This window comes from Syngnathus typhle, linkage group LG20 (genome assembly GCF_033458585.1).
Source record: "Syngnathus typhle isolate RoL2023-S1 ecotype Sweden linkage group LG20, RoL_Styp_1.0, whole genome shotgun sequence".
Taxonomy (NCBI): domain Eukaryota; kingdom Metazoa; phylum Chordata; class Actinopteri; order Syngnathiformes; family Syngnathidae; genus Syngnathus; species Syngnathus typhle.
Window position 1 is genome coordinate 6,469,705 of NC_083757.1, and position 13,393 is coordinate 6,483,097.

At 47.7% G+C, this 13,393-nt stretch overlaps 2 protein-coding genes across 4 annotated transcripts; one reads left to right on the plus strand and one right to left on the minus strand.

The window, feature by feature from the left end:
- The first annotated feature begins 73 nt into the window (after positions 1 to 73).
- gdf6b (growth differentiation factor 6b) lies at positions 74 to 2,709 on the plus strand. Its single transcript, XM_061266963.1, has 2 exons — positions 74 to 564; positions 930 to 2,709. Exons 1-2 carry the CDS (start codon positions 315 to 317, stop codon positions 1,802 to 1,804), a joined length of 1,125 nt encoding a protein of 374 aa, XP_061122947.1. The 5' UTR covers positions 74 to 314; the 3' UTR covers positions 1,805 to 2,709.
- Positions 2,710 to 7,507: 4,798 nt separating this feature from the next.
- ints8 (integrator complex subunit 8) lies at positions 7,508 to 13,273 on the minus strand. 3 transcript variants are annotated; one of them, XM_061267734.1, is made up of 27 exons: positions 13,132 to 13,273; positions 12,554 to 12,692; positions 12,304 to 12,478; positions 12,003 to 12,143; positions 11,863 to 11,934; positions 11,739 to 11,790; positions 11,474 to 11,656; positions 11,305 to 11,412; positions 11,082 to 11,234; positions 10,916 to 11,016; positions 10,695 to 10,836; positions 10,556 to 10,626; positions 10,307 to 10,482; positions 10,109 to 10,239; positions 9,926 to 10,036; positions 9,619 to 9,823; positions 9,420 to 9,541; positions 9,139 to 9,323; positions 9,028 to 9,061; positions 8,897 to 8,956; positions 8,751 to 8,812; positions 8,568 to 8,686; positions 8,396 to 8,499; positions 8,208 to 8,332; positions 8,076 to 8,140; positions 7,963 to 8,006; positions 7,508 to 7,763 (listed from the first exon to the last, which is right to left on the minus strand). In XM_061267734.1, the coding sequence occupies exons 2-27, from the start codon at positions 12,684 to 12,686 to the stop codon at positions 7,647 to 7,649; spliced, it is 2,991 nt and encodes a 996-aa protein (XP_061123718.1). In that variant the 5' UTR covers positions 12,687 to 12,692; positions 13,132 to 13,273; the 3' UTR covers positions 7,508 to 7,646. The 3 variants fall into 3 exon arrangements, with proteins under 3 accessions (XP_061123718.1, XP_061123719.1, XP_061123720.1); XM_061267735.1 differs by lacking the exons at positions 12,554 to 12,692; positions 13,132 to 13,273 and having other exon boundaries at positions 12,290 to 12,431; XM_061267736.1 differs by lacking the exons at positions 7,508 to 7,763; positions 7,963 to 8,006; positions 8,076 to 8,140 and having other exon boundaries at positions 8,396 to 8,458.
- Between the last annotated feature and the right edge of the window lie 120 nt (positions 13,274 to 13,393).

Consider the following 13,393-nt stretch of genomic DNA (forward strand, 5'->3'; position numbering starts at 1 on the left):
TGTTTTCAGTCTTCTGTCCAAGGTCCTGAAAGTTAGCGCATGTTCATTTGCGCTCCACTAGAGGGCAGGAGAGATCCACGACACTCCCAGGAGGAGCAACACAATGAGCTTAAAAAGTCACTAAGTGAAAGAAAGGGGCATCTTTTCAGCTCCTTGGCCAGGAAGGAGTGACTTCAACTCCCTCAAAGAATTTTACAGTCTTCATTTGGGAGGGGTGTGCGGAGTTAACGCTTAACTTTGCCTGTCTTGACGCACCGTGCACACTTTGCGCGTGGCACACACACACACACCCCCGTCCTCCTCAGAGGGCCCCCATGGATGTCTCTCTGGTGGCCGCTCTGTGCGGGGCTCTGGTGTTGGCCTGGCGGTTGCCCCCGGGGCAGCCTCTCGCCCTCTTGCTGGCGGCGAACCGGTATTTGAAGGAGCCCTGCGTAGAGCCCCACGATTACATGATGTCCATCTACAAGACCTTCTCCACGGCTGAGAAGTTAGGACTCAATGCTAGCTTCTTCAAGTCCTCCAAAGCGGCCGACACCATCGCCAGTTTTGTGGACCACGGACAAGGTACTTACCAAATTTCTTCAACTGTGTTTTATGTGGCAGTTTTTGTAAAATTTGTATTTTTTGTGGATACTATTATTTATTATTACTTTGGGTATTTTATTTCCATTTATTTTGTGAAATGTTTTTATTGTTTGTGCCCAATGGAAAATATTTTGCATATTGTATCTGAAGATATGTTTTTAATGTTTTGTGAATTTTTCACTGTATTTCACATATTTTATTATTGTTGGTGGTGATGTTATTCTGTATGTGGATTTTTTTTTTAATCGGTTTTCAATTTTTGTTTGTATTTTGTTTTTGGTAGCCTACTTCTGAACTTGTAGCTTACTTCTGAACTTACATTGATTTTTCTTTGTCTTGGTCAGATGAGGTCCCGCTCTCTCCTCTCAGGAGGCAACGTTATCTCTTTGACGTCTCCACCCTCTCAAAAAAAGCTGAGGTCTTGGGAGCCGAGCTGAGGCTCTTCACCAAATTGTCGGGCGACTTGGACCCGTCAGAGCCGGTGGAGCTTCGTCTTCTCTCGTGCCGGGACCGGCAGCCCCTGGACTCCAAAACCCTGGCGCTGCAGGAACGCTCAAGACCCAGATGGGAGGTCCTGGATGTGTGGGAGCCGTTCAAAGAATGGAAACGACTAGAGGAGAGAGACGGCAAGCACTTCTGCTTGGAGCTTACGGCCGAGTCGGACAACTCCGAAACGGAGCTGGATCTGACCCTGCTGGGGCTGCACCGGCATGGTGCCAGGCCCCGGCAGAAGAAGGCCATCCTGGTGGTCTTTACTAAATCCAAGCGGAGGCAGACGCTCTTTGCCGAGAGGCGGGAGGGACGAACAAAAGGTCGCAGCCCGGGGTTGAAACCCGGCCGCAGCAGGCGGACGGCAACGGCGCCCAAGAGCCGCCACGGGAAACGGCACGGCAGGCGCTCCAAGTCCAGGTGCAGTAAGAAACCCCTACGGGTAAACTTTCGCGAGTTGGGCTGGGACGATTGGATTATCGCCCCGCTGGACTACGAGGCCTTCCACTGCGAGGGCGTGTGCGACTTCCCGCTGCGCTCGCACTTGGAGCCCACCAACCACGCCATCATCCAGACCTTGATGAACTCCATGAACCCGGGACAAATGCCGCCCAGCTGCTGCGCCCCGGCCAAGCTCAGCCCCATCAGCATCCTCTACATCGACTCTGGCAACAACGTGGTCTACAAGCAATACGAGGACATGGTGGTTGAGGCGTGCGGGTGCAGGTAAGACTTCGGAGCCCGGACCTTCAGCAGCTTCGAATCCTGAAAGGTTTCAAGAGACTTAATGTGGAGTGCATGCTTATGTTCCTGCGTTGTTCTTCATCAGTATGTCCATCAAAAAACTTTCCTGTTGCTTTCAAGCTTCCAAACTGACTCAACCAAAACACAGATTTGCAGAAACAAAACCAAGGAGAGAGAAAATGTCAATCATTCATTTCAAGTTGTTAAACATTAAATGGGGTCAAATTGGTTGTGAAGATAACAGGTGTGTTTAAATGGTTTATTTGGGGGGGTCATCCATCTTGTTCAATAAAACCCTTAAAATTAACATTTTGTGGGAAGTACAAAAATTAATGGGACAAATTTCAAGGTTCTTGTTCTTAGCATAGACATTATGCAAGTTGTTTAACAAAGCACTTAAAAAACAACTTACATTTCATACACTTTATATGAATTAACTCATTTCATGTTAAACTATTTAAAGCCCAAAATATTAAATGTACTCCACTTCATTTTATTGTAATTACATTAATCAATGAAAATGATGTTCTAGAATCAATTAGTTTTTAAGTCCAATGAGATGTCAGAATATTTCAACACGTGCCCTCACATTTTGCCATACCGTATGTAAATATTTGACGCGCAAATGATAATTTAAGCTTTTTTTTTGAGTAAGTTATTGCAAATGCATGCTGGATGTTTTGTTGTCGCACAAATACTGTCATGTTGCCACGTCGGTGTGAAAATTATAATTTTAGGCTCAAATGTTATACATTATGCTTTTATATTTGCAGAATATTGTACAATATTGATTTTATTTTTACAGTTTTAGAATTGTGCAACTGAATCATGTGTTGATATGAAATGTAACGCAAGACATCTAGAGTAAAAATTAAATGATGTGAAAACATGTTTCAATGTTAAATTTTTCCTAACTTTCATAAAAACAACAAGGGGCTTCGGGATAGACCCCTGAGGGACCTCTAATGAGTCCCACTTTATAGTACAGTACCCAAAACTGGTCTGCATGGACACAACTCCTTCTGTGTTGTGTCAGAAAGGGCTCAAGGGTCAAAAGTGGGTCAGCAGGCAAGCGGTCCCAGTGCCACCTTCCCTGGGTGGCCTCGGTGTGTGTGTGCGTCTGTGCGTTGGCTAATACTGGACAAACAAATTGGTGTACAGATGCAACGGTTGACCCCTCTTTAGTCTACACTGGAACAATGGTGGAGGAGGATCCCGACATCAGATTAAGGCCGGCTTCTCCAGGCGGGGTTCAAAGTTCAAGTGGTCCATTGTCTGTGTTTCATTGGGCGAGGGAGGGAGGACACTAAAGAACCCCCATAAGACTGGAATGGAATGCCCAATGACAAGGTGAGATATAAAAAAAAGAAAAAAGGAGGCGACAAAAGAGCGGAATGCGACGTCTCCATAGCGGCCCCCGCGGAGGCGTTGCCGCTCTGGGGAAGATTTGCGGTGAGATGGAGCGACGCACAAAGACGCGCGGGATGGGGCTGTTGTTATCAGCATGGAAGCAACCTAAATGGCTCGCACATGTGGACAAAGACGAGGCAGGAGAAAGAATTTCCGAGGAAGAGATGCTGCAGCAGCTTGAGAAAAACACCCCAAATTGGCTCAGCAGTCAGAAAATTAGGTTATTCCACAGTTGTCTATGAAGGGGAAACTAAAAAACAAAACATCTGCAGCAGTATCTTGAAGAAAATCAAGAAGAACAAAAATGTATATAAAACATGAGAAAGACAGTATTTGGGTGTGAAATGGATAACAAGGGGCTCCGGAATGGAGCCCTGAGGGACGTCTTATGTGTTTACGACGTTAACGCAAAAAGATGTGTATGTGTTGACTGGCCAAGTTGCTCTGTTCTTCTTTTTTTTTCTTTTACTGTCACATAAGGAGGAGGAAGTGGAGGACGACGACACATGTTTGCAATAGGAACTCACAGCTGGCTCTCATGAATGCACTTGACATCCGTTCTTACGTGCAAAGATACTTTTTGTGTGTGTCTGTGGGCGTGTGTTTAGTAAGTCAAAACAAAGCAAGTGTATTTTAGATATTTTGGATGCAAGCACCGTTGGTTTAGGGTGAGAGCGTTGGTTCCGAGTGTTGCTTTACAATCCGTCTACACTCGGAAACACAAACCAGATGAGAGCCCAATTAAAAGCGTCTGCCAAGAGATCGTCAATTAAAGTCCAAAAAGTCCTTATTGATTTTGAAGGCGTTTTGCCATCGGAGGGAAACCCAAAACGTGATACGACGCCCGCAAGAGGCCGGACGGGAAATGTGAGGTGACGCCGACGTGCTCGCTGAGGAAGTGTTGATGGGGGAAGAAGAGGGGGGTGGGCAGCGGGTGGCGCCTGGGGGCTCTCAGGGGGGCACGGTAACAATGTTTTCCGAATAGCCCCCGATGATGTTAAACGCACATGCACAAATTAAAGATTCAAAGTACGAGGTTTTTGTACGCGATCATTTTTGGCGGTGTTCCTCAAGACTGTATCTCGGAACCCTTGTAGTTTTCGCCCTCTCTCTTCCTCAAAGCCTCAGTAAATCCTGGCTGCCCCTCTTTGACCTTTAGGTGTTGATTGCTCTGCGATCTCTAAGTCTTTCCCGCTCGCCAGGGGTCAGAGGTCAATGAAGCGGCGGCGCCTAATGGCAGCAAGTAGCGTCAATCACCTTAAACGGCAAAAGACGACACACATATACACACAATTACACGCACACGCATAGTCAAAGAATGTCGGGAATCCGCTATGGGTTAAGCCACTGACACTGAACGTACACACACGCACACACATTGAAATGCTCAAACGTTGAGAGCCACACCACAAAACTCACTCCAAACACACACACAAATATGTTAGTCTTATTTTTTAAATATATTCTATCTATTTTAAATGTTTATTTTAAATTACAAGCCTTGTAATTGATTTTAATTTATTAAAAAAGGTTTTGTAATAAATTGGAGTGTGCGTGCGTGACACCAAAATAGCAGCAGCCAAGTAAACGTCATTTTTTCTAAATCAAAATATCAAGCCAATATTAATATCATGGTTTTAAGACCACCGACACCGCCTGACTGACTTTTGAATCATACGTGTTACGAGGCAAGGTGTAGAAATAAAAACTATATAATGTATCTCACACTTTTATGATGGATTATGGCAGGAACAACCTGTCAATCAAATCTGTGGCTGCTGTACAGCAGCCAAAAGTGAAAGAACACCAAGGCTTTGCTTTTTTTTTGGGATATTTTACATTATCCGCTCATATTTTCCACATGTGCCTAATGCGGCGTGCGGAAAACATTTCCCGCACACGTTGCTTGCATCGGCGTGGAATCAGAGTCACATTCGGAGGGCCAGTGTGCCATTGATGGATGAGCCGGTTTGTTCATTTTTTTAAAATATTTTCTCTTACTTTATTATTATTATTATTATTACAAAAATATATATAAGAAGTATATTTGGAGTGCATCGTAAAACAAAAAGGTCACTAAAGGTCAACAAAAGCGATGATACTGCCCTCTAGTGGCTAGTGTCTTATTAGGTTGTTAACTTTTCAACAGATTATTTCCTTTCGTTCCATTTCAAAATTAAAACGGCTGACTGGTTGGCGTGTGAGCCGTCACGGTGGTACAGCGGAGCAGTGGGCAGACGACCAGTTCACGCACGGTCGCGGGAATTAAACGGGGGGGGGGGGCACATTCTTCGCCGCTCGGCTCATTCCCTGGCAAACGGCGAGTCTAAATTTCACAGTGGCATATTTTTGATGTAGCAGGGAGCTATTTTGCGCAACTTGCTAATGTATAAATAATATAAATCATCGTCATGCTGCAGTTTCAAGCCTTAAAAGCACAAAAGTTGATTTGAAGGCCCAAAACTGGGAGCATGAGTGGAGGAGTGCCTGATATGACCCGAAAGCAAAACTATATATTTTTTTCTCAACATACGAGCGCCTTACCTGTCAAATGATGCCACCTTGAGGTTGTTTTATTTCCAACTGGTTCTTGGGTTTAGGAAAGCTGAAGGGAATTGTAAATAGTTCCAAATAGAGGTCAATGTTAGCACAAAATATGAAGAGTTTTGCAGGAAAGCAAAATATCGTCACAGAATTTGACTAGAACAGATGAAGAATGAGTTGTACAGTTTATAAATCACATTGGAGGAAAAGGTTTTGCTAAAACCTAACATATGTACATGGGTGTGTAGAGTTTTAATATATCCACCGTGGATTATTTATTTTAATGTGTGTTCATCAGGAATGGTGGCGTCAAGGCCTCGGCGGCAAGTTCAAGAGTTGAACCCTCAAGGCTCCCCCGGAGGCCCCTAATCCTTTTGTGTGTAACTGATTTCATGAACAAAGTGAAAACACCATCTTGATCTTTTAATCCCTCCAGCGCTAGCAGCTACTTGAAGAGCCCCAGTCTGTCACATCCCCCCCCCCCCACACGCGCTCTTCTTTGAGATGATCAGTCACCATAAATGCATGCCAGGCCTCCATTTTGTATCTTTAAACATTTGTGCTTATCAGGCAACGGAATCAAACAAACCACTGAAGGAGGATTGGTAATAGATCATGCCACATATGACTCCGTGGAATCCGTGAGTGTGTGTTGCGGCATGTGAAAGAGATTGAGTTTCATAAGAAGATCTGCTGGTTAATACATGGTGTTTATCTACACACACACACACAGAGTTTTCGACAACATTTGACACTGGTTTATGGGCTTCTTTTATCTTTGCCTACTTTTCCCATTACTCTTTTTCCTTCTTTTCATCTGTTCCAATCACCCCGTACTCCCCTACACACACACACACACACACAATGTCCTCATATTCTCAAATGCCTTGTAATTTTTTTTAAATAACAAACAGGAAGTCCTGTGATTAACTCTTAACGCATCACTGCGCCACTTCACAAACTGAACCGTCTTCTCGACCAGCAGCTGTTTGGCGGATAGTGAATAAAAAAAAGCTTTAAAATATTTACTGACACTCCCAGTAAACATAGTTTACAGTACAAAGTAAATAAAGTCGGCAATCAATGTGCCAAATACTTTGACTTGAATCAAAGCAAATACTTCCTTGTTTATAATTGATGAATAGACTTTTTACATGACTGGAATGAGTTTGTTTTGACTTCTCATATAAATTCTTAGTGGGGAAAGGCCTGAACTGTCCGAGGAAGCTAACTTGAAATCCGAGATTGGAGGCCCACCTAGTGGTGACATTCCACCTTTTTATTTCCAACAAACTATTTGTTTGACTGTACAAGTCAACCGGATGAATTGGACTCGGTTTTTTTAGAGTTTCTTTTTAGGGGGAAGAATGAAGAACGTTGCGCGGTCGACATATTGAATTTATCCTCCTAATTAGATTTTGAAAAAATGTCCCGGGTAGGGTTGAAGATGTGCAGACTGAATGACTGTGGGCATGTACGATCTGTTTTGAGTCTGCCTTGAAAACGGCAACAATGTCTGTCGAGCCCTGGAAGGCTTCAACGGCTGCTCCGTGCCACTGGGGGACTTCAAAACAATACATCGGGACCATCTTCTTTTTTTTTTTTTTTTTTTTTTTAAGCTCGACACAACATTGACGGGTTCACCGCAAAATGCGAAAACATATCACGTTTCTCAAATGGAACACAACAAAAGAAACACGTGGGAATAAAAGAATGTTTCTGAGAAACGGGGCTCTTTTTGGACCGCAGGTGTCGAGATTTTTTTTAATTCAATATTTGAATGGGGGTGGAGTTAAAAAGCGCTTCTATATCGCCGATTAAATCGGCCAGCCGATTAATCGTTGGATTCCTGCAAGAGGCGCAACAATAAAAAGTCAGAAATAAAGCTTCGCCATGGCCTGCAGGAACTTCTTCTTGCGTTTCTGCGCCGCCAGCTGCAGAACTTCCTCGGGGTTGCTCGTGTTCAGCTCGGCCTGACCAATGGCTTTAATCTGGAAGGGAGGACGTTTCATTAGGAACGCTAGTGTATTTACACAGCTTGATTTAAATGTAATGTTACACAATTCAAATATTTATTCATTAAAAAAAAAATCTCAGTTAGACAGCAGATGTCACAATAGTCCTATATAAGGGGAATTACAAATATTAAGCGGATATAAAAAGTCTACACACCCCTGTTGAAAAGCTTACCGCTATTTGTCTCTTTTCCCCTTCACCTCGCTTGTGGTGGATATCTACTCACAGTCAAGGTTAGACAAAACAAAAGAAACTGATGTGAATTTTAAGCTGACTGAGTAGGATACGTGTGAGGTATTCCAAGATGGTGACGTCCCAGATGTAGTCGTAGAAGGAGTCCATGGCGTCGTGGCTGCGTTGGGGGACACAAACAAGGTGACGGTGGAATTGCGGTGGAGGTTGCGCAGAAGGAGGCCTACCTGTTCTGCTCTTGGAGGGCTTTGAACGCCGTCATGTAGTCCACCTCTCTCAGGAACTGGCACAGGACCGCCACCTGTGTGTGGCAGTTCATCATGGAGCAACACTTGATCATCCTCTTCAGAACCTGCGCAAAACATTCAACATCAGTGAGGAGGGCTCACGGAAAACGCGCAGTCGGCGCAGCCACCTGGTCCGTGTAGACGTCAGGCGGCACGGCCTTGGTGAAGAAATCCGACGCCACGCCGCCGGCCTGGAGGTACAAGTTGAGGGCGGCTGAGTACTGATTGGTTGCTGCGGGGCCAAGGCGACACGAGAGTTAGCGTTGCCAATTGTCAACATCGTGGAAGCTGTCGCATTACCAAAGTAGATGTCGGCCTGCGTGATGATCCACGACTGGTTGTTGGGGTTCAGCGTGAGGGCGTAGGTCACCAGCTCCTTCACCGTCACGGCCACCGCCTCCACGTCCACCGCTTGGATGCTACACACGCAAACATTAAGCGTGACACACACACACGATCCAACAAGAGCGTCTGGTGTGTTACTTGGGCAGAGACGCCGGCCAGATGGAGAGGTGCTCAGCCGTCACTTCGTTGACAATGTCGTCCTGCGAGGGGGGGGGAGATAAAGCCTAAAATCAATATTTTTACAGGCCAGGTCAGCATTTGGAGGAAAAGGCGCTGTGGCTCACCCTAACGATGCTGTGCAGCCTGACGAAGAGTGAGATCAAGGTGGTCAGCACCAACGGCTCCTGACGCACAAACGCAAACGTCAGCAACGCCACGTCGCCAGCGACATATTTTTGTTCAGGGACACACTCACGCGGATCTTCTTGACGAAGGTTACCAATTTACTCCTGGAAGGACAGAGAAGAGGGTGAGCTGTCTGCCGCGTTGTCACGGCAATGTTTTCAACCCATCGTGATGAGGTCACCTGTGCAGGATGCCCATGGAGGAGTCCCGCTGCTTGATGAGCGCCACACGTCCGTCGTTGCTCCTCTTGTGCTGGACGGAGACGCTGCAGATCTGCACGACCGCGTCCCAGAGCTCTTTGGCCGTGCGTCGGCTCTCTTTGGGGCCCGGCAGCTCCTTGCACGTGGACGCCAAGAGTTGGCCAAGCTGACCCCCCCAAAAAAAAAAAAAAACAGGAAGTAAATAGACAAGTCAAGGACATTAGGAAAATTCCAATGCAAGAATAGGACAGCTCAGAATCACCTTGACATAAGGATTGTTGGCGACAGCCGAGGGCGGCACCTGCAGCGTCAAGTAGTCGTTCTCCCTCCAATTCAACATGAAGGCCACGCACTCCTCGCCGACCACCTGCCGCAAAGGGAGATCTGCGCACACACGCACTAAAAAATAAATTGCTGTTTCAGCGTCACCATCCCGATTGGCGCACGGCGTCAAAACTCGCCGCGTATGCGCATCTCCAGGTATCCGCGCACTCGGCTGACGAGGTCAGGGGGCGGCCTCTCCTTGCCGCCGTCGGCCGCCGCCGTCTCGTGGGCTCGCACCTCCATCAGGAGCAGCTCGTTGAGCATCACCTGGCGCAGACGCGGCGAGAACTCCGTCACCAGCTCCAGGCAGGCCGAGAACAGCTGCCGCGCGTGCGCGTAGTCCTGAAAGAGAACGGTGAGGCGATGATGTCACGCCATGATGTCACACACCGCACCGTGGGACAATGATGCCATTGCGAAGGAAAACGATGACCTCAATCTTACCCTAATGGCTACACAGTGGAGGCCTTTCGCCATGAGGATGTAGACCAGGTCTTTGGTCAGGTTGTCTTTGATGGCCAGGATCACGTTGATGTAGTCCGGAGGAACTTCCCACTTCAAAAACACAAAGGAGGTTTTTTTTCCCAACATTCTCGAAGGCAGCACGAGTCAGTGGACAGCGTCTACCTTGCTGTTGACCCTCCAGAAGGGTCTGTCGGCCGTGTCGTGCAGCTCGTTGAGGATCTGCCGTATCCTCCGCGGGTCCAAGGAGAGGATGAGCTGCTGCTCCAGCTGGCCGACGCTGACGCTAGCCGACGCTGAAGGCGAGAAGGTGGCCGTCAGCGACGTGGCGTTCCCACCTGGCGAGGGCGCGCGGACGCTCACCGGGGATGTCGTAGAAGGAGGGCAGCGGCTTGGCACTGAGGTTGACGGCGGCCGAGCGCTTCCTCATCTGCTCCACCAACAGCTTCCTCTCCTCCTCCTTCAGCAGCTCGGTGAAGAGCTTGTGAGAGGACACCACGAAGACCAGGGAGAGCTCCTCCAGGCTTTCGCAGAGGGTGCTGCGGGTCGAACGGGGAAAAAAGCTAAGACCGAGTCGGAGTACGCATAATGACGCGCGTTTGCGCAACTCACCGCATGAAGGTGGCCATGTTCCTTCTGGATGCTTCGCTCGAACGCTCTTTCTCCAAGGACCGCGTGCACACCTGCAAGATAACAGCTCACATGTTTGTTTTTAAAATTTTCATTTCAAATTAAATATAATGTTGGTCACCTCCAAAATAAAGTCCACCAGGCGCTTGCTGGGCTTCATGAGCAGCTGCTGGAAGCGCACGCCGAGCACTTCCCCCTCCAGAGCGTCGCGCACGGCGTTACACACGCACAGCTGGCGACACACCTCGTCCAGGCCTGGCTCCCTGTGAGAAACAGCGTCGCAGACATGATGGCTACCCATGGGAAGATGTGCTTGACAAACGCCGTGACGTGCTCTCTCACCCTTGCTGGGCCTTATACAAGACCTCCCGGAGAACGGAGCGTCGAAAGTGCTTGGGTAAAGCGCGGCTTACGTTGTCTTTGACAAATGCTTCCACCACAGCCTGCATCACACACATCGTTGAATAAAACTGCCCCGTGACATCCCCTCTATCATCTCTGCGCTCACCTGGTAGCTGCGGGCACCGAGCAGTTCGTTGATCTGGTCGTAGTGGGTGGTCTGAGACTCGCACGAGTCGCAGTCGCCGGTCAGAGCTTTGCAGGCGTTCCAGTAGCCGGCCAGGCGCTCCTCGTCCAGATGGACGTGCACGGTGGAGTCCAGCTGAGAAGGCAAAGATGGGACACGAGACACACTGACACGGCGTCCTGAGCTTGGAGTTGTTGGGTTGTACCTTCTTCAAGAGTTCCTTGGTCTGCCTGAAGTGGTCTCTGGCTTTCTCAAAGGCTGGCTGGTCCGTGCATCCTTGCTGGAAGAAAATGGCCCCCAAGTCGTAGTGAACCTAAAAGAGAGGATGGTTAAAGTTGGGACGGCCGACCACGGGTGCGCGCGTTTGAGCCCACCTGGCAGTGCAGCTCGTTGGCGCTGATGCGGAGGCCTGCCGTGGACGACTCGGTCTCGCCGTTGGCAGCGGCCGTGTCGGCGGCCAGCAGGTCCAGAGTTCTCATGGTGTGCACGTAAAAATCCTTCTTCAGACGCAGCGCCCCCGCCAGGACACTGATGGAATCGCTGGCCTGTTCCTTCAACTGGACGCACAAAATGCCACGTGATCACTTTTGCTGTTTTTTTAAAAGTCCTGCAAGATTTCTGAGCTGGACATTTACGCACCACACTGAGGATGTTGTCGGTCATCTCTTTTTCCTGCTGCACAACACTCAACCTGCAGAAAATGGCAAATTCAAGTCTGCGTGCAATCTAGATGCGAGCCAAATGCACCCGCGAGAAAACTTGCATGTTCATCTGGTGCGGCCCCGGTTTGTTTTGTTTCTCCGGAAAGCTGCTCAGCACGATGGTTCTGATGGCCCTGTGAAACGGGGAGACTTCTTCATCCTGGTATTCCTTCAGTGTGTGATTTTGTTTTTCTGCTTTTACCAGCGGTTGTAGATTAAGACGGCCATTGCGGTGGTGGGCGGCAGCGTTGAGAGATCTAGGTCCACGTGTTTCACGCCTGCCGGCACTTTGCTCACACACAGTAGCTCGTTCAGCAGCATGTTCACTACGGGGATGGTCAAGCTGACATGGAGACAATGGTGGCTTTTTAATCTTCATGCATAGCCTTGTTTTTGTTATACTGCCCTCAGGTGGCCAGAAAGCAAAATGTCTAATGAAATTAAACAATAAATATGGCACAAATTTGAAAAAAAAAAAATAATTGTTACGTTTTTGGACGCACCCTTTCTCCAGAGCATCCAGATCCCACTTCATGTACGCCGCCACTTTGAGCGCCAGAAGCTTCAAGGTACGGTTCTTGCGGTTGTCAGCGGGAGGCTGCACCTGGTTCTGCTCATTCAAAGACGGCTTTGACGCCTGCTCCAGGAACTGGATGATGAGCTGCACCCCCGTCGGGTCTGCAAAGGTATCATCATCATTGCCGTGTTAAGACGTCGCCTCAGCCGGAGATTGTTGTGGGCCTGAGCTCTCACCGGGATTGGACTTCTGCAGGTGTTTCTCCAGAAGGGATGCATCCAGGAGGAATTCGAACCAGGAAGTCTGGAGCGGCGTGCTGGGCCGGCTGCTTGTCACAGCGGCCACCCGGTCAGCCGCTTCTGCACTCATCCTACACTGGTACACATGTGACAAAAACTGATTAATGAAACAGATAAAAAGGTTTTGCCATCACTAACACTACCTCAATTTCAGCCAAGGACAACCCTGAATGTTAGACTAAAAAGTTTGGAGCTGTTTTAAGGTGTCCAAACATGGCTCTAATAATAGCATATTTATGTGCAAAATTGTGTATTTCTTGTAGAAATTTGTTCCTGAAAAAATCGTAGACAACGGTATGATTCATAAGGTTGGCTAGTTTGATCTTTAGTGCCCTGCAGCCAAAGCTGGCAGGGTTGTGTCATAAATCTGTTCTGTGCATGTCTGTACGCCGTAGCCGCTGATATAAATCAAGCGCACCCATTTGTACTCTGTTATGTTTCAATTACGGTTCATTTTCTCGCTAACAGACAAACTTTAAAGCCTCGCACGCTAACTAGAAAGTGAATTATCTTACCTTATTGCGTTAAAAAGTAATTACAACAACAGAGAAGGTGTAAATAAGCTCAAAGTGGGCCTAAATGTTGGGAGAGCGACATGGGTACTGTTTCTCACGTAATTGCGTCTGAGCATCGCCATTGCGCAGCTTCGATTTCCGCATCCGGTTCGCCTTCAGGAAGGAGAGCACTGCGCCGTATTTTGCGCATATTTATAGCGCGTCAAAACAAAATTAAAATATTTTGACAGTTTACATATTCACATATGTAAATGAGAATATT

What these genes read in the sequence shown, in the direction of transcription:
- gdf6b (XM_061266963.1), top strand. Translation starts at nt 315, where the DNA reads ATGGATGTCTCTCTGGTGGCCGCTCTGTGCGGGGCTCTGGTGTTGGCC. An exon ending in TTTTGTGGACCACGGACAAG is followed by an intron (nt 565 to 929) that starts GTACTTACCAAA and finishes TGTCTTGGTCAG; the next exon opens with ATGAGGTCCCGCTCTCTCCT.
- ints8 (XM_061267734.1), bottom strand. Translation starts at nt 12,686, where the DNA reads ATGAGTGCAGAAGCGGCTGACCGGGTGGCCGCTGTGACAAGCAGCCGG. An exon ending in CCTGCAGAAGTCCAATCCCG is followed by an intron (nt 12,479 to 12,553) that starts GTGAGAGCTCAG and finishes ATACCTTTGCAG; the next exon opens with ACCCGACGGGGGTGCAGCTC. An exon ending in TGGCCGGCGTCTCTGCCCAA is followed by an intron (nt 8,687 to 8,750) that starts GTAACACACCAG and finishes TTGCGTGTGTAG; the next exon opens with CATCCAAGCGGTGGACGTGG.